Source organism: Aythya ferina, assembly GCF_964211825.1.
Source record: "Aythya ferina genome assembly, chromosome: 2".
Taxonomy (NCBI): Eukaryota; Metazoa; Chordata; class Aves; order Anseriformes; family Anatidae; genus Aythya; species Aythya ferina.
In genome coordinates, this window is record NC_140297.1 from 147843833 (window position 1) to 147868093 (window position 24261).

Sequence of the window (24261 nt, forward strand, 5' to 3'; positions counted from 1 at the left end):
ATTTGCACTCTCGGTATCTCTCTGAAATAAAAGCAATTCAGAAGTTATCTATGGGATTGAAATAGTAACAGTAAAAAATCCCATTCAGAAGGGCGGAACAAGTAGTTTTCAAACATGCTAATCACATGTTCACATCCTCTTTCGGGATATACTCCTAAGCAGTTTCAGTTAAATAGTTTTTCAATCTGTTAAGGAAATAACTTATTATTTCCATATACGTTGAGCTTTTTGCCTCATAATTAACTTTGCCCAGCAAAAAGACTTAGTTCTGCAGCAGTGGCAGCTATTCTGAAGAAATGTATGACTTGAATAGCTTGTCAGATCCATTTTCTAACTACACAATGGATTGCGTGTTAGGGCTGAAGCCTCAGAAGCCTGGAAGATATCAAACTGAACATGCAACTTTTCAGAAGTTGTTACAAATCCTTCAGAGCATAGTACTACGAAATCAGATGGAAGTGTTCAGTGAAGACATTGAACTTTCAACTTTCATTTCTCAAAGTTGATTACAGAAGTTCATCTATGCATTTTAAGATGTAATGGAATTACTGATAAAAGGTTTTGTTTGGGAAAATGGCATATCTTGCCTTTAAGCAATGTTCTTAGTCTAATTAAAGAGAATTTCTTAACAGCATCAAACATTTCTGTGAAGCACTTCATGTCTCATAAAAAATACAGGAAAAATAAAGTTTTGTAAGGAATACAAATGATAAGAGTAGGAAAAAAAAAAGAAGTCAAAAGCTTCTATGCAAAACGGTTTAAAAAAAGTCAGAAGAGGTATGTGGAATGTATGTGTCAGCTTTTCAAGTGGAAGGAATAAAAGTAACAAGGTGGAAACACAGCTTAGATAAATCATGAGCAGCTCTAACACGATACAAGATGAAACAGGTAACCAATGCAAGGCCTCCAAGCCAGCTGAATGGGATGTGCGCAGATGGGTTGTGCTTACGGTGTTCTGAAATCCTACTGACTGTCCATGATTGTTAGTACTATTCACAGGTTCCTGATTATTTGCCACTGATTCAGGGATAATCGTTGGATTAAGCACAGCCTTCTTTTCCTTCAGATTAAGAACGAGTCCAAGCTCTGGTAACGGTAAGCACGAAGGTCTGCTGAGGCCAAAAAGTGTGAAATAGAGGTCGACCGCTCCGCATCGTAATCTCCAGTCATGTGAAGTTCCTAAAATCCCAAAGAGATTACTGTTAATAGAGGTACAATCTTCCCTACTCCACAAAAAAGATGGTTTTAGCCAATCTGCATCCATCAAAGTATGCACATATCTGCTGTGCCTAAGACAACTTCCCTCATTACTCCAGCCTCCTTTTTATCTACTCAAACTCACCTGCTAGATCCTGCTTTAAATTAAAAAGCTTTAAATTATAGACTGTACAATACTTAACTGGAAAACTACGAGTTATAATAACATAAGAAAAAATAAAATGCTTTTATTTTTTAAAGTTTCTCTTTAGGTTTTAGTATTGGACAAGTAAAACAGAACATTTTCTTACCAAACTGGCTTCCCACATCAGTGGATTTGGTCACAATTGCTTATTTACTTTATGTAATTCAGTAGGAGTCTTAAGTATGACTAAGATCTATAACCTCTGGAAACCACCCTGATGGACAGCACAAACCAGTGATGCATAAATGGGCTTTTTGATGTCTACTGACTACTGTGTCATGTACTTCACTGGGTACTCAAATACTTTAATTTGCATTCGAGCTGTAGACGCGTAGCACAAAAAGCACCGCTTCGTTGATTTTATTTTTCACTACAAACTCTGTATTGCTTTTGTATCTTCATACACAAATAGTCAAAGCGTGTTTGGCACCATTCACAACAGCAAGACATCTAACATCTGGTGCAACGCTGCAAATATAGCGATTCTGATGTTAACTCGGCCCAGCTCTTGACTGATTGCAAGTTTATTGGACATATTGTTCCACAGCAGGAATAGGGCTGTATCTGGTAAACAAGACACAGATGTGCCAACTGCCATGTTAATGGGGCCTTGCAAGACAGCACAAAATACAATTTTAAGATCTGTCCCTGTAAGTACTAAGTTTCAGGGGACTAAATTGCATTTTGTCTAAGTTTAGATGTACCTACACTTACCCAGTTACAAGCTACTCTGATAAATTTCATGAACAGCTGGGAGAAAGTGATATAAGATATGATATAAGAAAGTGATCTGGACATCTCTAGCACTAAAATACTCTCCAGAGAATGACACGTTCACAAACATTAATTTCAAATCTATCATAGCATTTTAATAAATAATTTACTCAATGCTTTAAACTAAAGCTTTTTAAAATATGGTGAATTCTCACTCAATATCTCTCCTCTTTTCCAGCAAAAAAGCTCAAATACAACTGGTTGCTGAATTTCTCTGCAGTCACTGCAAACTGTAAGCATTATCTATTTAATGTAGAGTAACACAAAAGAAAAAAAAAATATATCGGAGTATTTTCTATTATTTGATTATTTGAAATGAAAGCAACTCATGATTCTAGAATCATGCAGCTTTAAACCTGGCTACTAACTTGTCTCACATTAACAAATGTCTTTCTGGGCACCCTGGAATGCTAAGGTTATGCCTTACAGAAAATAAATTGAAACATTATGTCATCTTGATACATAGAAATTTAAGTCCTTAAAGCCCCATGAATAATAATAAGAATGCATACCCTATTTGTTACTTGCAAGAAGAAGTAATGGTTGTGAGTAACACTGCACACACTCTTCTCTCAAGAAAAAGCAGAAACAAACTCTCTGATGGGAACATCAAAATTGTTTATTTTCTGTGCCTGACACTTGGCAAATCCTGCAAAACTGAACTACTAGTAGTCTCCCAGCTTCAGCCCCTGGAGTGTTGCTGTAAACTTTCAAACACTAAAAATAATGATACACAGAAAACAGACAGCTTTCAATGACCTAAAAAACCTATATAAACGTTTACATGTAATCTGCAGAAATGTGCCAGATGTTAAAGGGCAGTTTGTTAGGACTGGATAAAACTGCTTCAGTAATGAAAAACAGGTCAATGGTAAAGATGCAAACCCTCCTCTCATTAGGATCTTTCTTAATCATACAAGGCAAATTAAGCCTTAGGTTTAAAATAATTTACTGGAGAGTTTTAGAAGTTTGTCTACACAAATGTTATCCTCTCATATTCTCAGAGTTGGATAAAGGAGGACAAAGAGAGACTGCCTAATTTAGAGCAAACTGTAAAGGAAAAGGTAACATACAGTATCATTTGGGAAAATGTCTAATGTGAACATCTGAGTCAAAGAAGGATTTTATGCCAAAGTGTATCAAAGCACACTACAGGAGTAAAGGAAGTAGTAACAAAAAACAAGGAGTCCACTAGTACATCACTAGGCAAGTTCAGTAGATATTTGAAAGAGAACTTCAGAGACTGAGTTTTCAAGTCCTAGCAATCCTACAATATAGAAAACATAAAAACCAACCTGAATTCATCAGTTTCCAAAGCTGATCTACCAAAGCTTCATTACATAAAGGGGACTCCATGTTCTTGGTAAAAGGCGGATTCTTAGTCAGCATATCCAGAATCTTATGCCTAAAAAATAAACGATATTTTTTTTTTATTAAATCCAAATGAGTAGACTAAGAATAAGAAGTCTACTCAATTTGCAATGTTCTTACAGAACTCTACTTTTCAAATACACAGTATGTACAGACACAGATTCACCACCAGTAATATAATTTAAAGATTAAAAAGTAAAGCACAACAATGATTATTTGTAGTGTGTATTATTAGAAATGATTTTTATTTCTGAACAGTTAGATACAAAACTGTAGGCTGTATTATGCTCTTTGGTTTAACAGCAATCTTTTTTGCACGCTGACTTGGTAATTACAAAGAAAGAGCTAGCCTGGCAAATAAGCTTACAAACTGACATCAAAGAATTTTAAAATAATTTAACATGTTTATGACTGATACAAAATGACAGGAACAAAACTAGTGACGTGCACATCCGTCTGGAAAGGAACACTGTCACCTCTTAAGTTACACTGGTGTATAAAAATTCCACACTTACCATGTTTGCTTACAATATTTATGCATTGAGCTGTAAGCAGATGCATTTTTCCACTTTCTTTATTTAAACTTGGACTTGAAAACATTTTATGAATGAGAATAATTGTGTGTTCCATTGCTTATTATAAGTATTTTCTTTGTATAGAAAGCTTTCTCCTTGTAGTTTTACACATCTGGGACAAGAAAATTACCTTTTCCTTTTTTCTTCTTCTTTTCAGAAGAGGCTTACATATAACACTTCATCCAAAATGTAAACAAACTCTTCCTTAAAGAGACTCAAATGAAATGCTACCTCCTACCTAGTATGAGGCTACACCTCCCTTGGTGACTTCTAACTGTACCTACTTTCATTAGAAAGAATGGCAGGAAAAAAAAAAAAAAAAGAGGACAAACTTGCAACGATGAGCTTTTTTACCCGATTGCTCACTGGTGAAAACAAAGTTGAAGCAGGCAATACTAGAAATTACACTGCACTTTCATGTATTATCCTTTCACCCCACCTACAGTCTAACAATTGCTTTACATTCTTTGCTGGCAAAGCATCATGTGTGTTAGGTCTCAACCTTTGTCTTCAATAAATATCATACAATCTGTTTGTGCCATACTCAACATGAGACTTGTATACATCATTTGTGATTAGGAAATGATCTCCGACTTCAGACATTTAAAGGTGCAGAACATAAAAATAACGGAGATTAAGAAGCAAGTATATTAACTCTTGAGATGTGAACTGCTGAAAAATCACAACACATTTCAACTTAGGAGCAACAAGGAGAAAAACAGTTGTGTAGAAGTATTAATCAGCTAAGCATTTGATCGATTCTACCAAGCCCAGGCCAAGAATGTACATAGTAGTTAGTAAAAACTAACTGGCTCTTTATTTGCTCACTAACCTTATGTAGGGTACAGGATCATTCTGAACCATTGTGAGCAGCCACTGTAGTTCTTCATAGCTCCTATCGACTGCAAAGAATAAAATAACAAAACTGGTATAATTATTCACAAACTGGAAAGGTTGATCAAGATGAACACGGCTTCCTCAATTAGCACATGAAGAGCTTGAATGACTGCTACTGAAGAGGAATTTTGTTAATTATAGTGCAAATTCGAAACATAAGGAAGTTCACATTATTTTACTTTGCACCAAAATAGAAACATGCACATTAATACCTTCATGCCTGAGTTATTCAGTAACTACCAACATGACTATTAGCACATAGCTTGCCCATGAGCACTGACTACAAAAGTCACTGAGAAAATTACCTTCTTTGTTTTAGGAAGCACACGGTATCAGTACATCCAAATATCCCCTCAAGAATCTACATTACATTTTTCACAGGGAATTGAGAATAGACAGTTCTTTTACACAAGAATGAGTGACAGACCATTAACTATAAAACAGAAAGAGGAAGACCAGTGGTCTTGCACAAAACTGTAAGAGTACTCATCTCAGTAGTCTTCCTTAGTTTTTTTTTTTTTTAGTCAGTATACTTTGTAATTAAAATATATTTTGAGTCTTATCAGCACATGCTTCTAGAAAATGCTGCTTGACGCAAAGACAAAATCATCTAATTAGTTGAAAATTTAAACAGTCTGTTTTGTTGAACATAGGTTTTTGCAGGCAGATTGAAAATTAGCTCTGCACTTCCTGCAATCCAGCCACATCAGAAGTGGTTACACTGGTGAGGCACTGCACCAGGCTGACATCCTCTGCCTCTAAAAGGGGCTCACTAGCTCACATTCTGCCCCATTCAGACCACAGGTACACAGCATAGGTCAAATCGGAATGATGCCAGAGCAAATTTGTACCTGCATAGACCAGTACAATTACAGATTTGCCTTAAAAATCTGAGAAATCTTTAAAAACCTCTGCCTAGGACATGCTTTCAAGGTATCAGTGACTGCCTATGCTCTGTGCACAGCGCCTTTCCTGGCAGCTACTTGCTTGAGACAGAAGGCAGAGAGAACAGTGCATAAAGAAGTTGTTTTGTATGGAAGAAAAATAATATTGTTCTGAGTTTTTGCTGCATAGTTATACATGTGTGAATAAATTAAATCATAATAGTAAGCAAGATTAAATAATTTTAACTGCTAACAAAATGGATTTTAAAATGGTTTGTGATTAGAGAATGAGCAAATTGGGAGATGAATCCTTTAGGCTGATAGTACTGGATAACAGAACCAAGAAACATCATATTTTTGTGGTTAAATAAGTTTTTTGTTGTTTCCTAATCTTATTTGTGCTTGAAATAAAGTAATTCTTCCCTGCCATTTACCTGGTAGAGTAAAGCAGCCCTGCAGGACTTCCAAAGCTTTGCTACTAATGCTTTTAATCATCTCTTCAAATTTGTATAGCAACGTGACATTTTGGGGAACAATGACAAATTAACCCTGACCTTTAGCAGAATAGATCTTACTAGCCTGAAGAATGATGTGTAGGTCTTCATATTTCTGCTAGCCATAAAAGTGATTGTTTTTTGAAGTAAAAATCCTCTTGACATTTTTTCAAATTACAAGAGATTGTATTCAGCTCTCAGTTACAACAGAGCATCTCTAAGACTGAATTTTCATTCGTGCAATTAGGTAGGTCGGGATACTTACAAGTTTGTTTTTATCTCCTCAAATATGCAACTGCTTTGTTGTATACACGACATCTAGCAGACATAACTACCAAAAGCTACCTTTAAAAAGTTGATAATTCCTGTTCACTTCAAGCCAGTTTAGATCAACTGTCCAAGTCCTTATATGCTGCCTCAAGCATTTTAGAGTTAGAGTGTCTCAAAAAAAGCCTACTATTAACAGCAAAGAAAACAACTTATTCTGTTCCACGGTGAAATGATTTCTTTTAAAGTAACTTAAAAAAAGGCAGCACTATTCCTGCCCTGAGAGTTGATAGAAAAACATGGGAGTTCCACACTGCCCCAGAAAACACAGACTTTCCTTTTTATGGAAATAACAAAAAGCAGTCAGCTTCCTTTACAAGAACTGTTAAAAAGCCAGCATTGGCACAAGCATCAGGCATTTGATAGCTGCTGTTTTACATCCAATATGAACTGGAAACCAGGTAACCGGGAACAAGGAGAATCAGACCTCTTGGCAACAGACGACCAATCATTTCTTCTTCCAAAGCCAGAGACTTAGGGCCCTGCAAGACAAGCACTTCTGACTTCTATATGGTTAGCTGAAGTTAGCACACTGAGCTTTCAGATTTACCCCTACAACATAAGCCACCAGTCTTACAGCAGGAACAGGAGCTGGTGTGTTAAGTGCTGGAAGGCTGTATTTGAGAAGTGACACGGATGGCTAAATAACATGGGAGGCTGCGTTGTGAGTTGTGTTGACTTTACAGCAGATACATATTTGTGTCTGATACTCCCTTGTCAGAGAAAAAGCTGTTGGCAAGGCAGCTCGGTACAGTAATACTCTAACCCATCACTTCCAGACCTGACAGAGAGCTCAATCATAATATATATGTAGCTCAATCACTGATTTCTTCAAGTAATCTTTCTTCTACTTTTTACCACTCAAGTTTTCCCTTCCTGTATCTATAGAGCATTTTGAGCAACATACCCTACCTTGCTTACACAGCAACTCATCTGAGGAGGTCTTTTTTAAAGATGTAACATATTACTTTGCAATACTAACACTTTCTTACCCAAGTCAATCATTAGGTGTAAGCAACACCCATAAAAGGTCGAGAATTTAATGAGAAAACATTATTTCCATCAGTTTGTCTTTCCAAAGGGTGGGATGAATTATTGAGATTATCCTAAAGGAAGCTGGCTGATGAGTAAGCTTTCCATTCTCCAGCAAATCTTTCCACTAACACTCTATGAAGGGAGGAAAACAAAGTAAGCACCAGAACAGAAAGAGATATGCCCAGTATCAGCAGAGTTATGAATTCTAGCTGGGTAATCACTCACAGGGTTACAAAACAGTACATTTGCAGTGGGTTATGGATCCAGAATGCCTGCTGAATTACAAGAAAGAGAACTGAGCCCGAGGGTGATGCCTTGAAGTTACCACTTGTTTTGGTTTCAGTGTGTAAGGATAGGTCTGAATTCTCTCAGATATACTCACTGAAATTGAATTAAAACCCTCCATTACGCACCTAGTTTGAGATGTCTTTGGACACAATGACAGCAGAAAGACAAGCAATAAGCTTCTTATAAAAAGTGGAAACAACAACTCATGCAGAAAAGCAAGGGAAAAGCTACTGTCCTGAAAATGAAAACATGAAATTTGACAAGGAATAATTAGAAATCTGGAATCACCAAGCTTCTCACAGAGAAACGATTAAAGGATGCAGCTCCTTTGATAGGAATAACCCTTCAAACACAAGAACTGTCACAAATCCATTGAACAGAGAAAGACTCATTCAAGTAAAGGAACAGATTATCTAGGAATATATTAATTTTGTAAATGCGAATCATTAATTTCCAGTTCTCCCTAGAAAAACTGTCAGGATTGAATTTCAAATTTAAATATCATTTAAGAAAGCCACCCTGTATTATTTTTTTTTTCAAGGAACTGCAGCAGTCAGCTAAGATAAAGAAAATGTTAAGGAACAGAAGTCTCACAAACAAAGGCTGTGTATAAGGAATGGCAAAGTAGAATCAACCAATAAGCACTAAAATAAACTAGGTCTGCAAAACTTATAGCTATAAGATGCATGAAAAAAAGGCAAAAAAAAAAAAGTGATTAGTAAGACGGCAAATCAAAACCTAGAGCTTTGACTAGCCATTATGGCTGAACTCACTGAATAGAAATCACTGAAAATAAGGCGTTTAAAGAAATCACCAGCACCCCTTATCACTACTTATCTTGCTGTCTACTCGTTATTTCAAAACTCCAGATATCTGATTCAGTTTTACAGAACACTGAGAAACAACGCTCACCACACCTTCATAAAACTTGCGTGCTCTAGGACAAAACATTAATAGCAATCACAGCTTCTCTTATCAATACATTTGTCACCACACAAGCTCTTCTGGTAGACAATGCTTCAATATAATATTAACGAGGTAATTATTTCACTTTTTCTACTATATCACAAGTGTTACAAAGGGTCAAAATAGATGCAAAAGTACCTTTTGTGTAGTCAACAACAGCCTCCAATGCTGCTATTCGGACATCTACAAAGTGTCCATACTCTGCATATGACTTGAAGAGCGCAGGATCGCTTGGGACGTGACCATTTTTCTGAAGCACCCGAATAGCTTTTAAGCAGCTAGATGGGGTAAAAAGAAATTTATATGAGGCTTCCAAAATGCCAGGCACAAAGGACACAGTTATCTCCTTCAGAATCAACTAGTCTTGTCATTTTTCTAGAATAAAATTAACCTAATTACCATGTTACAATTATTTTCATAGTATTAACACGTAGCACTCATTAATTCTGAATTAGGCAGAACACTGAAACGATTCTCTGCTGTGCCAAATTCAGTTTGATTTGTAGAACTGCACTTATTTTCACAGAAAACAGTTTAGATTAGTGTTGTGTACTCTACAGAAATTGTTACACTACCTTTTGTCAGCCTTTCATAAACTGAACAATTAAGACAAACTCACACTACCAACTTTTGGAAATTAGAAGGAATTTGCCATGTAAGACTAAAGGAGGTAAGCTAAAATCTCAGTAACTACAGAACTATAAACACAAAAATAGTGTTAACATGTCTTCTCTTTTTGTACATACAACAATTACTAAATCACACCTGACTGTAATGGTATGCCTGTAGCTGGGAAGAAGCTTCTCCATGTTTAGGAAACGTGTAATTTCCTCAAGAATAAGTCGAACGTCGGGATTTAAGTTATCCAGTGTTCGGACTTCATTGTTCACGCTGACTGCAGGAGTCACAGAGTTGGCCAGGGCATCAATCAGTTCAGCACGGTAGTAGTTGTCTGAAAACTAGATAAAAACAGCATTAAAACACAAGCAACGTAACAATATATATTGTTATACAGCAAGTAATGTTGAAGCACTGTTATACAACAAGATGTTTAAACGGAAACCATAAAACAAACTGTAAGAAAGCAAAAACAGTTGAATAAATGTGTTTTGAATATAGATTTGAGAGCGCTTGAGCAAGCAGATATTCTATCAGCCATTAATTTTCACTCTGAAATAAGAGCATATCAATAGTAATACACTGGTTTCCAAAAAAAAAAAAATAATAATAAAAAAAATATCAGGTACTGAAAATTTTCCAGATTTGTAAAATAAAAGCCATTATTTCCTAGCGTGAGCTCTAAAATTACATGTCCCTTTCTATATTCCGTTGCAAGGTTACCAAGGTTAATGGGTGCTTTACTCCTCTGAAAAATCAGAGGTTTCATCTAGATAGCCACTTCAAGTGCTTCTCAGGTAAACTAATGCCTCTCCGCTATATAGTAAGGAAAATCTCGCTTCTTTATTTGCTCCTTTTTTCTAGGCACACAGTTTCACCCCTTCCCTTGTGCTAACTGTAGCACTTTTTGGTCATGTCAAATTACTACATAGCAAAAAGTAGAGAAATACAACTATAAAAGCAGAAAAAAGTACTGGGTGGCATGTTAGTTAATTTAACCTAAACAAACCCAAGAAGTGCTAGATCTCACAGAAGGTATCAAACACATGTTCACAAGTGAAATGTAGAAAAGCAAAGCGGGATCTCTCCTTCAGTGGTGGAGAGATGTCAGCACAACTCAGCACATCCTGTGAAAACTGGTGTGTACGTTATCTCTTTACCACTTCACATTCTATCATCCCCTTATTTTAGTACTTTTCAACAAGTGTCTTGTTAGTGTTTCTACATACTAGAAAATGAGATTTAGGAGAACTCAGATTTGTTCCACTGAACTTTGAGTACTTAATTTGGAGGATTATGTTAGGATTCTAGCAGATGTGGACTTCTTCTAAAGCTGGGGAAGTGGAATCTTGTATCATCTCAGAATCTTAGAGGTCCCATAACCATCCTTCAGAGGTGCTCCGTGTTGGAAGGAACTTCAGGTGCCATTTCCAATTCAAGTGCTTCAGTTTACTGATGAAAAACTTTACATTTGGTTTCAGCTGTAATCTGACTACAGGAATACCATTCAGTTCTGTAAGCCAGAGCTGTTATTCAGAACCCAGAGTCTCATATATCGTAAAAACCAAGATAATTTCCTTGCTCTTTCAGACAATCTTCTCAAAGTGGAAACAAGTGCTTAACTTTGCATGCTACATTTATTCAGAAAGTGTTAACCTTCAAGCACATTCTCTCAAAAATAGATCTATGTATGCAAATGAAGACAGGCAGGTCCTTAAGTTAAGTCAACAAGCACAGTGCTTCCTCCAAGAAAAACATCCAAGAAACGTCACTACAAATGTCAGCTAGAGAATCTTCTGTAACATTTACTGTTTAGTTAGCAGATCAGCTTTTATCAACTCTCCTTGCTAGGTATTTACACTAGTGGCATAACACATCATATATTATATTAACTTTAAGACTATTTTCAACAAAAAAAGAGATTAAAGAGATTAAAATAAACACATTCTTTACCTTATTCTTTCTGTTATCGTTATACTTGATCAAATCCAAAATAAACATCAAAACCTCCTTAGGACAGAGGTTGTGAACATCTCTCAGAAGGGCCATGGCAACAGGCATAGTCTGTGTAATAAAATTAACATCATTCTTATGTTAATGAAATGACAGTCATGCCCTGAAAAGAACTACACCCTTAAAACAAGCAATTACTTTTGCAATACCAAATCTCTAAAAAGTTTTATTTTAATATGTTTTGAAAAAGTTGTAACATGCTGCACACAGTCTTCAGATCAAAATCAATGCAATTATTGCTCGATAATTAGTTATAGCAGACAGAAAAAGCTGTATATGGAAGAAATGACTCAATTCAAGGCACTGTCTAAAAGGTAAGAATTGGAAAACAGTGAAGCAGAGAAAATGACAGTGGAATTCATTCTGAGTCTGACACCTCATTTGAGTGTTTACATGTGAACCTGATGTCTAAGCTTCCATTACCATCAAGAGGTATACACCCAAAACAGTCAGTGGAATCTAAAGAATTATTAGATATTAGTCTCACTAGCTCATTCTAAAAGAAATATCTAAGTAGGTCTCTAGGCACCCTTGAACTATAAATTTGGGACATGGGATTAGATGTCTTCGGGAGAAAAGCCTAAGATTTAGTGGTAAAGAATGAAGAATGAGACAAGGAGCAGAACAACACAGAAGGCAATCCAAGCACAAACATGGTGGGGAGGAGGATGAAACAGTTTTGGACAGAGAAATAAAATTTAGGTTGTCTCCATAATCAGAAATATGAGGTCTGTAACTCAATCATCCAATAATTACAAAGTAAACCTTGAGAGAAAACCACTGACACTTATTTTAAATGCTACTCACTGTACAACTAACAACTACAGGTCCCAGTAAAAAAAAAAAAAAAAAAAAAGCAAACTGCAGCAACACTTGCACTTGATGTTGACAACTAATGGAAAGGAGAGGGCAAGAAGGATTATGTAGAGCCTTAGAGCCTTCAGCTAAAAGGCCAACTAATTTAAGATAAGCTTTATGAGATTTTATTTGTAGTATGAAACAAATGCCAATAGTGAAAACAGTTGATCAATTCACCTAAAAATGATTAGCTTTGTTATTGTGCAATAAATTGTATGCAAGAACGAGCTCACAAATATATACAACTAATTATTATATGTACTCCACTCTCCTGAAGGAATTGCTAATTTAACTTCAGCTACTCAGAAAAAAATTGCTAAGTTTTGTTAAGTGTTTTTTGACAAAGATGAAACGAACAGATACCAAGTAAGAAAGAACTAGTTATTTGGGGTTTGTAATGACTGGGTAAAATGGGACTGTGCTATTCACATTCTTACAGTTGTCATCTGTAGGAACATTTCTGTATTTTGACATTTAATTTAAAAAGTTCATCAGAAAAATAAATTTTACCTTTTGCAGGAAGTAGCTTTGAAAGTTCATGAAGTTGTTGGTCTTCACAATGTTTGGACAAGTCTTACAGCAAAACATTCGGGTAAAAAGTGACTTCATGGCTGGTGGTCCTGTCCATGTACTTACCATGGAATTTGCAATCTATATAATTAGGAGAAAAGGCAAGTCACATTAACATCACCACTGTAAGTTCGGGTTGGCTGTAAAGAAATACAAATTTCCCATAATAAAACAATTGCCAAAAATATACTGCCCTTCAAACGTGTACCTATTTTCAACAACGTAATACATTATCTAAGTTTTCCCTGCCATCCCCAATACATCTTGTCTACATTAAAGGTAAGTTTTTGTAAAATTGTTTCACTTGGAAGATGTCAGCAACTAATTACCTTTCCATGATAAGCTTCTGTTCTTAATTATTTTCTCTTTTATATTTTAGGCAAATACTCTGTTTTTATTAAGCCAAGTTTTCTGACTCTACAGAAGCCAGTGATGGAAGAAGCTTTTACAATACCAACTTCCCAAATTTACCCTGCCAGTAACCTCAGCCTAGACTTTAACTAGGTCTCAGCCACCCTAAGCCTAAAAGACCACCCCTAAAGCGAAAGGCAAGTCAGCCATCTCTCAGCTTTAATCTTCATAGAACGAAGAATAGAATATTCTTCAAATAACCTTAATTCACGGCAAGACTGCAGGGTGACAAATCTATTGCTATGATCTGTTTTGGTGTAAGGAAGCAAGGTTCTACAAGGACAAAACTGTCTTTCTGCCTTTCTAGCACCCTGGGGATTCTATATATTTGTTGTATGGAACAATGCAAGCGTGCAGAGAAGAATATCTGAGTGCTTTTTAACAAATGGGGCCAACACACACTAAAATTTAGGGTTTTCCAGTGTTACAGACCTTCCACAAACTAAAGAAAATACCATTTTCACATGAATGAAAATGAATGTGATTATCTCCTTTTAAATTAGTTTACCTTATTCCAAAGACTATTACATATGCAGTAAGAGAAAGAAAAGCTAGAGGCTACTTAAAGATGGGCAGCAATTAATTTCACCTTCTCTTTTATGTAAGATGTGGGCTTCATTATTGAAAGACATTTTCCTTTTAAGTCAGCCTTCAAAGGAAAGTTAAAGGGAAAAAAATAGTGCAGGCAGACTAGACTTGCAGTAACAGAAGTCTTTTAACTACAGATGCAAGTATAGCTTCTTGTGTAATATACATAACAAATTTTCCTACAAAGGAAGTTTAATTCTAAAGGCTACTCAGAAACCATGAAGAAGAACTTAGAATTGAAAATGTGAAATTTATGTAGCAGGAAGCCTGTCTTGCATTAATATTGCTTAAAAAGGTATACTCTATTGCTGCATCTATCAATTCAGTATATCATAAGAACTAGCAACTTATTTGACCTAAAATATAACTATAACGCAGAGCTACAAAACTCCTCATTGTTTTGAGTTTTTTTTTTTTCCCCATTTGTTTTTTAAACCTTACAGAACATCACTGGCACTGCAGTAGACCCAAACCTATAGACTGAAAATCAGCCTGTATGCTCCCAGGACTTAATATCTTAACTTTATTATTTTCTCCTTTCTCTGCAGGGTCATTTGCCATGAACTTCTCAGTGGTCTATGCGTGTATTTGCACATGCACACATGCATCTATACATCAATGAGGATTTAATATTTTACATGGACACCTGACTGAAGTGCTGTTTTACATGTCGTACATTAGAAAATGAGATCATAAAACTGAATTTATTACACTATCACTTTTTCTGTATCCATGTTAGTACACCAAGAACGTTTCACCTAAATAACCACTATCCAGCCAGAAGTTGCAAATTAACACAAAATAACCCTCCCACTAACAAAACATGGAGGACTTGACTTTTTCCAATAAAGACTACAAATCTTGAATATTTACAAGCTGTGAAAATTAAACTGAGTTAATAGGAAGTGATTCTTACTAACAGCCTGACGTTGGAACCACTAACAGAATATTTTACACTTTTCTCCTACGTAGCATGGGTAAACAACCATGTCCTTCCACACCCCTTCACATTGATTTAATAACACAACTGTAGTGTTCACATAGATTTAGGATTATTTTCTGAGTCAACCATCTTATCTCTAGATTCCATTTTTTGCATACAATTTCATAAAAATACAACTGAAAAAATAGCTATAATTATCTGTAGCCCAACTGCCTGTGAATTCAAAGAAAGAAAACATTTCAGCATTGTTAACAGCTGCTCTTTTATTATTGACCGGTGGAAGGCACCTAAACTTTTAATTATTCCAAATAAATTCATTATGACATATGTTAAGTCAGGTAGCAGCAGTATTGCTCCTAGTACATACACTGGCAGCACTATTTATCAGTCAGAATCACAGAATCACAGAATCACAGAATTTCCTAGGTTGGAAGAGACCTCAAGGTCATTGAGTCCAACCTCCAACCTAACGCTAACAGCCCTCCACTAAACCATATCCCTAAGCTCTACATCTAAACGTCTTTTGAAGACTTCCAGGGATGGTGACTCCACCACTTCCCTGGGCAGCCTGTTCCAGTGCCTCACAACCCTTTCAGTGAAGAAGTTCTTCCTAACATCTAACCTAAAACTCCCCTGGCTCAGCTTAAACCCATTCCCCCTCGTCCTGTCACCAGGCACGTGGGAGAACAGGCCAACCCCCACCTCGCTACAGCCTCCCTTGAGGTACCTAAAAAGAGCGATAAGGTCGCCCCTGAGCCTCCTCTTCTCCAGGCTGAACAAGCCCAGCTCCCTCAGCCGCTCCTCGTAGGACTTGTTCTCCAGGCCCCTCACCAGCTTCGTCGCCCTTCTCTGCACCCGCTCAAGCACCTCCATGTCCTTCTTGTAGCGAGGGGCCCAAAACTGAACACAGTACTCGAGGTGCGGCCTCACCAGAGCTGAGTACAGGGGGACGATCACCTCCCTAGCCCTGCTGGTCACGCTGTTTCTGATACAAGCCAGGATGCTGTTGGCCTTCTTGGCCACCTGAGCACACTGCTGGCTCATATTCAGTGTTTCATAATATTAAAATACACCATCACAAGCATTTCTTGGATTTTGATTTTTAAAATATTCCCAAAGCGTTTATTTCTGTACAGGTACTGAATTACTCTTAACAGGTACCCAGCAGAGAGGAAGCTATATACCAGCAATTCAACCTCTACAAACTGTCAGTAGCATGCCTTTATGCAAAGCATGTTAGTAACATGCCTTTTCAAAATTTCTTACTCTTTTGTGTTTCCATCCAAGTGTTTTACAGGGATCTCTATGTTTAATTCTTAATACTAATTTTGTGTCTAAACAAGAAATATCTTCCTTTTTTAATGGCAACGACCTGGCTTTATAGATATTTAATTGCAGACCAACACTGTTTACTTTGTGCCCCTATTCAACTTGAAACAACATACAGCAGTAATCTGAATTTGCATTAGACAGATAGATGAATTTTGAAACTTCAAATTTCTCAGAGAAGCCAAGGAACTTCCCAGTAAAATAAAAAAAAAAAAAAAATGAATTTTGGCTCAGAAAAAAAATGAACAAAAGTCTTTTATTTCTGCCACTTAATGAAATCTGGAAAAATCCCTTGTGGTTTTCATGTCTGACATCTCAATTTTGACAATTATGAAAGCCTTCTGCAGTCTCCATTTACAGACTAAAATAATACAGCTTTCCTTTCAAATCAGTCAAGTTAAAAATACTTGGCAAACCCTTTTAAGAGGCTAAATATCAAGCCAATTTAAGAACTGTGGTGAGTTTTGACCCATTTTCAAATGTTTACAATGTCTAGCACATTTCTTTCCTTATTCCCATCCACACAACCTCACCTTTGCAAGGCAGAAGCAGGCCAGCATTCTCACTCGGTAGAAGCACTGTTCCTGTTCTAGTATATCAGTGAGTGCAAGCCGTGATGCTGGCGTGGGGAACTTTTCCAATGCCAGAATGGCTTCTTCTTGTGCAACCACGTCTCGCTCATATCGAAGCTGATACTGCCACATGAAATCAGACTGTTCAAATTCTACCTTCCTCAGTACTGACATATCAGGGTCTATTCTTATCCAGAGCAAAGGGGAATCAGCACTAAGACAGACACGAGAAACATTAATAGTTTACAGCATTTCAAGACTCCAGAAATCAAAAAGATGTTCTAGATGTTCTGACTTGTTATGAGTTATGTTTGAATTATTTAGAGTCCAAGAACCATACATGAATTTAAGTTAGAAGTGACTTTTGAAAGTCACCTGATCCAGTCTCCCACTCCTAGGATGGCAACTCTACAGCCCTCCAGGGCAATCTGTCCAAAACTTAAATATGTCAGTAAATGCAGTAGTTTCACTATTTTTAAACAACAGGTGTGAGTTCATGGTAAACTATTGTATAATCTCAGTGTACTTAAATCTTCTTCCTCAGGTACTGTCGTGGCTGAGCAGCACACTTTATCACCTTCTACACTTGAAGACTACCAGAAAAAAAAAAAAATCAAAAACCCATGGTAACCACCTAAAGCTTTGCATAAGGCTTTCATCAACAGACATGAAAGTACTTTACAAACACAAACATGCTATCGTGTTGAAAGCTGACAAGGGTAACCATGCAATTGCAGACAACTGTCAGGACAAACAATCATAAAACCAGAAGTATCATCAAGCAGGGTTAAAATTTTAGTCCCAAAGAAGAATTTTCTTGCATTCTTTGTATTCAGTTGTATTCTGCACAAGTGTTTTATACTTAGTATTCAGACAGCACCATTACAGTACAAGTCATTCATGGGAACAGGAAGCACAAATAGGAGCTAGATGCTAAATGCTCCTAAAAACAATCTAAAAATCATTTATTCATGTCTGTTAATATAGAAATTATAACAGTGACCTGCTCAATGACTATATCCCCTCTATAAAATTATTTCTGGGCATTTTTAGATAAGGTTTTATTTACTAGTAATCTCCAGCACTTTAAAGGAGATGAGCAAACTATCCTTCTACAATGAGACACCGTTTAGTTTTCAAGAAAAGATAATTTACTTTCATCAGCAAGCAAACAAAGCACCAACACCTACAAACACCTTCCTGAGAAACACCAGCTCCAGCTCAAGGAGGGTAAAATGCATATTTACTCTGTGCAAGAGTTTGCTTCCATAGAGCTAAAGAGTTCCTCTGAAATTAATGTCCTGTCTACCCCAAATATATTCTTTTTGATATGAAGCATTTCAGCATTCATTTGTAATCTAAAAAGATTCCTTTAAAATTAACCAAAGAGTACTGAGATAAAGAAGTTATGGAGTTAAGTTAAATGGTCTTCATCAAGGTTCAACAAAAAACACTGACTTTTGTCTTGAAATCTGCCAGTCATATAATAAAGTCCAACTTTACTGTCAAATTCTTCAAACAACATGCTTCAGATAAGGGTGATATGGCTCAGTGTCACACTGAGAAACTTCAGCTATCTAACTTACTCCATAGCAGAAAGGTCCATGTCCACCTCCTCTCCATTCATCAGTGGAATCTTTTTTTTCTTATTTCTATATAGAAAAAAATAGTAAATAAAGTCAGTATTTAGAGATTACCATACTAGCTAAGATATGCTTAAAAATGGAGATTAAGTTTGCTAGAGTACTGTGTATTTTACCACACCAAAAAAAAAAATTCTTAACAGGTAAAAAAAAAAAATAAGTTAAGCTGTACATTAGTTCAGAAAATAATCCACTGGGGACTCTAACAGAAAAGGAAAACTATGTATGTGCTTTATCCATATATCCTCACTATCAAGGATTGATACTATTGATACTTCTCTTGAGAGAAGAGATACTTCTCTTCCCTGTCTACCCCTTGGAGAGAAATCCCATTCGATGGCTTTTTGAAAAATTTGATGAAGCAAAGGGCTTCATTGAACTTGTTCTCCTTTACAAACAAGTTCTCTATAAAACTTTTTACAAAATTTAAGACCTTTATTCAGAACTGCATATAAAACATAAGGTTTCTTGCTGTTCACAAAAAGCAGTAAATTCTATTCTCTCCCCTTACATCACAGGTAAATCTTATTCAGTAGAATCAACAAAATGTAGTTATAAAATTTAAAAAGCAACTATTTATTATCAATGCCCTACACATTTTCATGTATCCACAGTAAAAATGTTTACAGTTTATGTATTTCTTACCTTCTGCTTTTAGAATGGCAAGGTATATCATGCTTAAGACTGTTTTCTTCAATCTGCAATGTATGGTTAAATGACCCATCAAGTTCTTGCACTGTTACTTTAAGAGGACCCTTAAAGTTCAAAAGATTGTTATTAATGTTAAAAATAATGTTTATTAATGTTCATATCACACTTAGATGTATAGGTAAAATATGGAAAATTGACCTCACCACATATTTCTGAGTCCCAGGAGATGTGTAGTCTTGTTTTATTTCCAATTCCAAAACATTCCGTTTTCTATTAAATGCAAAGCTGCCGTAAAATTTGACCACTCCACTCTGATCTCTAAAAAGCAGTATAGGAATTCTGCGGCACAATGCAGTAACTATAAACAAATATAACTCCCAAGGTTTTCATTTACTTTTTACACTTGCTTTATGCTTTTTTAACTCTAAAATCTCCTATCCCAAGAAAACAGGAAGTGGAAATATGTTCCTTCATAAGCATTTCCATTTTTTTTCTTTAAACGGTTCTTTAATGTACATTCATGTACACACAGGAAAAAAAAAAGTACAGTGAAAATTATCTAGGAAGAAAAAATTCATCATGAAAAACTACACTGGACCTCCCCCCATTCCAATGTCCCTGAGGTGCTCTCAGAGAAAGTTACTGAGTAAGTGTTTAGTAATTTCAATATGACTTGTTTTGATCAGTTAAACCAAATTAAGAGGAAAACGTAGTGATCTTCTGTTTTCTACCTGTGTTGCACTTAATTATTTTATTGCAGTTTTTCAAAAATGGGTCATTGCACATGTTGTTCAGATGTATACAGAATAGGTCACATATATATGAAGCTACACAACGTGACCAATAAAAAATAGTTATCTCATTCCAAATTTTATTACAGGCAATAATTTCAGGTAAACTGTTCATTGAATAGCTTCGCCATTCATTATTATTTTGACAGCCATTACTACAGTTTGTTTATAATAAAACTACAACACTAGGAAGAAGTGTTTTAGGCTAGGGCATGCTCCCAACAAGTGCCTGATGACATATGGCAAAAGCAAGGAAAGAAACCTGTTCTGTTTCAAGGAGGTTTCCTATCACACATTAACTTTTCTTCCCAAATACATGCATTTTGCTAAATAGATAGCTCAGACAGACTGGTTCTGTTCATGGTGGTTGCCTTCATAAAGGTCCGTGACATTGCCATTGGGTACAACTTAAGGCATTTTAGTGGTTTCCTTGCCAGAAAGTTGGAACTCAGCAACAACACAGCAAGCAGTAAGCAGAGCTAAGACAGTGATTAGTTAGCAGCAGTAAGATATCCTCCCAAACAATGCAAACAGCAGCTGAGGGCTTACAAGGTGGAAATCTAAGACTCACCCAACTCAGATAGTAATGGTAAAATTGGTAGAACGTGAATGTATACAGATAAAATACCTATTTTCTGCAAGTGCTTTGCACAGCAGTTAAGTACGGAAGCTAGCATAATGGATATTCACACTGTATGTACACTTTTAGATATAATACTAACTTCTCCTATTATTCTATAAAAATCATACATTGATTTTTTTAGTTAGATAGATTCATGAATGTGATGCATGGCAAAAGTCAATTCAAACACTCTACATATAAATATCTATTTTTGCTTTCCGTTATAAGTCAGGTATGGCTTTGCTACAGTCCTGTATTGTTTTAACCTGCAGTCACTTTAATTAAAAGTGCCAATTAAACCTGTTAAATGAAGCAAATTTAAGTTTACCTTCACATCAATCCAAAACAATAAACCCTATTTCTTGATTAACATCACTGCAATTTGAAGCATCAACACTCAGATTTTTATTTGAGTTAGACCTGAAGGTCTAACACCAACACAAGCTACCAAGCTGTTAAATACTAGTTTATTTTAAACCATCAATCCGTGCTTTAGGTTACGCATTCCATGGTGATTTACTGGAAATCACATCTAAAAATGCACCAGACTATAGCATTTTCCATGTCAGACTTCAGCATATTTCTATGGGCAGTGTCCTCTGGAATTCCTTTAGTGTAATTTGGCCTTGAATTCCACCAGAGTTTTTGTGCTTCCTTCAAAATAATACTTAAAATCGCAGCAATTCCTTCTGGTAAAGAACACCCAAAAGAGCTAGCAAACTCTAAATGACTATAAAAGGACTATGAACCTGTGACTCAGATCTATTTCTAATTCAAAGAATAATGTACTTAAATGTTTAAAGCAAAGACATGAAATATCTTTCTTCACATTCCTTTTGTAGTGCCAATTAAAAAACAAATTCATTCTCCATATTAACAATCCAAACCAAGAATAAAAAGGATACACCCACTGCTTTATTAAAGGTTGGATGTCTTTGCCAGAGACATTTGAGATAGATTTCAAAAACCCAGATGTGGAAACCAACATCTGACTCCACATGTGTGACTGGAACTTCTGAGATGAAGCAGTGCTGGCCAGACTCAACAACTTGTTGAAAACCTAAAATGATAAAAAGTAATTTCTTTCATTAAGCTCTTCAACATACAAAATAAGCCTTTCTTTCCTGATTAGTTGCAATTGAATTGTAACTAAAGGCCAATAAAACTCATTCCTTGGTAACTGACTTCAAAAAAAATTTTTCAAAATAAAAATATTTCAGAAAATTATTTGCTTGTCCATATCAGAAACTGTGATTTGCAGACATGAATGCATCTTTACTTGAGGCAAACTATCCATGATGCTGAGAAAAGAGATGAACCCCCAGCTTCGTTACATGAAGGGTGTTTTAACAAAAATAAACTAAAAATGTCATCTTTGCTCATAATTGCTGCAGGTACAATTTAGGCAGCTTTTTCACAAATAGAAATGAACATGAAGTGTACCAAAACAATTTTTGGCAGCCATTTTCTAGTTCTACCCATCTCTAATGAACTACACTTCAAAAACCAGGCAATTTATGAAGTTAGTTACTGCAAGCACATGTGACCTTCATTTACCAAATTAGCAAGGTACTTTTAAATCACTTCTTTTTACCTGAGCTTTCTCAAATAACCAACTTTTTAGGAGTTACAAGTATACCTTTTTTTTTTCTTTTATAACTTAAGCCAACACTTCACACACTTCCTTACCATAGTCTTACACAATGTCCATTATAAGTCCATAAGCTTTTAATAATTATCTATAGCAAAACAGATCACTAAGTAAATCTGCTTTTTAGAAACAGAAGTCATGAGGTTCTCTGTTAAACTTCCTAGTATCCCTTTTCTCAAAAAAAAATAATGTAAAGAATAATTAAAATTTATCCAAGGAAAGGTTTAAATCTGCTGTATTTTCAACCTGATAACAGCTGCTTATAAGAAGTTTTAGCACATCCACATACTTGTTATCTTTAAAAAACAGGAATCAGATGCTGAAAGGAAGAAGTGTCACCTAGTATCTAGTTTGGTGCTTCTTCATAACACCCTATCTTTTTAAGGCATGTCACAAAACATTTAAAGAAACTACAATTCTGCAGAAGTTTAATATTTCAAAATAAAATGACAATCTTCAATTCAACTGTTTCTTCTAATACAAAGATCTATGCTCCCTCTAGCACTGAAAATGTTATGCAGTGGAAAGAACAGAAGCAAGATTCTCTTTACTTTCATCATTAATATCTGACTACATTAGCTTATGGTGACACTAGTTACCGTAGCAAAACTACTAGTTAAACGGGTTCTCAGTGTTAATAACCAGTCATTTACCCAAAGCAATGAAATACCCTAATATTACTAGTTATGATTAAGAATAATAGCTTACCTTATCCTAACACAATGATCAACATTTTATGTTAGTTCCATGCTGCTTAAATTACTACTTAAAATATAAACGGAATCCTATGAAAAGCTGATTTGCTTTCTTAACTTTATTTTATGAATAGAAATTGCAAATGAAGACAAGTTATCTATACTCCTCATAAACATTTAATTACCTACCTGTAACATGAACTCCATGCTGATCCTGTTCTCAATCAGTCTCATAACAAGATGTGCTTTACACTGGAACATAGTGTAATACTCCCAGGAGAGTGTATGAGGGTGCTTGATAGAAAAGTGCAAATGTGACGCAGGGCTGAAAAATAAAAAACAACTTTGTTTTTTTCATTTTAAGGAATGAAAACTAAAATATAACTTAAAAACTAAGATTACAGGCACACCAACGTTAAGATCTCTTCTACTGCTTTAAAGATGTAAATTCTGACACTTGAAATGACTGCACAAGAAAGGTTACTGGGGTGCATGTAGCTGGAATACAGTAAGTACTGTATAGAGAATAATGACAGGTAATACACGCTGCACAGTAACTTCTCAAAATACTGGTAGCACTGAAAAACAGAGCAGGGAATCTATGACTTGACTTTGGAAATTACTCAAATTGCATTCTCCCTGTTCCACTTCCACTTTCAAGTGCTTGTACATAGTTAATATTTTACATTTAAGCAAATAACTTTTGCAATTAAATACAGTAGGAGCTTTAAGATTCAAAAAAGACTTTCATGATCAATTGCCCTGAGTCATCACATTTAATTTTAGTTAGCAACTTTATGCTTTCAATAGTTTGGCAAATAGATGCCTTCTAAATTAGCTATCATACCAAGGCAGACTATGCAGAGCATCGTGCTACCACTGCCACACTATTTCCGTAATTTCCTGTGGTGCTCCTTCATACATACCCTTTGTGTCTATAAGCAAAATACTTAAAACAGTCTAATTTCATTCCATATCAGAAGACAGCCACTGACACCCTGAAACTTTTCAAAGCAGGACTGATTTCTGGATACCCTTAGTGGCTGTACAGCAGTAAAGCACCAAATGACCTAATTTTGATGCACTATAAAGTAAAAGTTTCACACTTCAGAACAAGAACTTTCCAAACTTTAGCTCAGTTTCAAAGTAGAAAAGTAACTTTAATATTGCATCTCCCTAGAAAAGTAAGATGTTTTTGCCCTTTTTCAATTATTTGAGAAGATAATTCTGAGTTTATTTTAGTGATGAACCAAGGCTGTGGAAACAGTATTGAGTTTTGCTTTTTTTTTTTTT

At 35.7% G+C, this 24261-nt stretch overlaps 1 protein-coding gene across 1 annotated transcript in view; it reads right to left on the reverse strand.

Moving 5' to 3' along the window:
* The window catches only part of TAF2 (TATA-box binding protein associated factor 2), a 56997-nt gene that overhangs the window by 13243 nt on the left and 19493 nt on the right, over positions 1-24261 (reverse strand). Inside the window, 13 exon segments of the mRNA XM_084509553.1 lie at positions 950-1179; positions 3472-3581; positions 4955-5024; positions 9152-9291; positions 9779-9972; positions 11585-11695; positions 13013-13153; positions 16877-17129; positions 18502-18567; positions 19204-19313; positions 19413-19527; positions 21528-21682; positions 23158-23293. Coding sequence (XP_084365679.1) covers positions 950-1179; positions 3472-3581; positions 4955-5024; positions 9152-9291; positions 9779-9972; positions 11585-11695; positions 13013-13153; positions 16877-17129; positions 18502-18567; positions 19204-19313; positions 19413-19527; positions 21528-21682; positions 23158-23293 — 1831 coding nt within the window.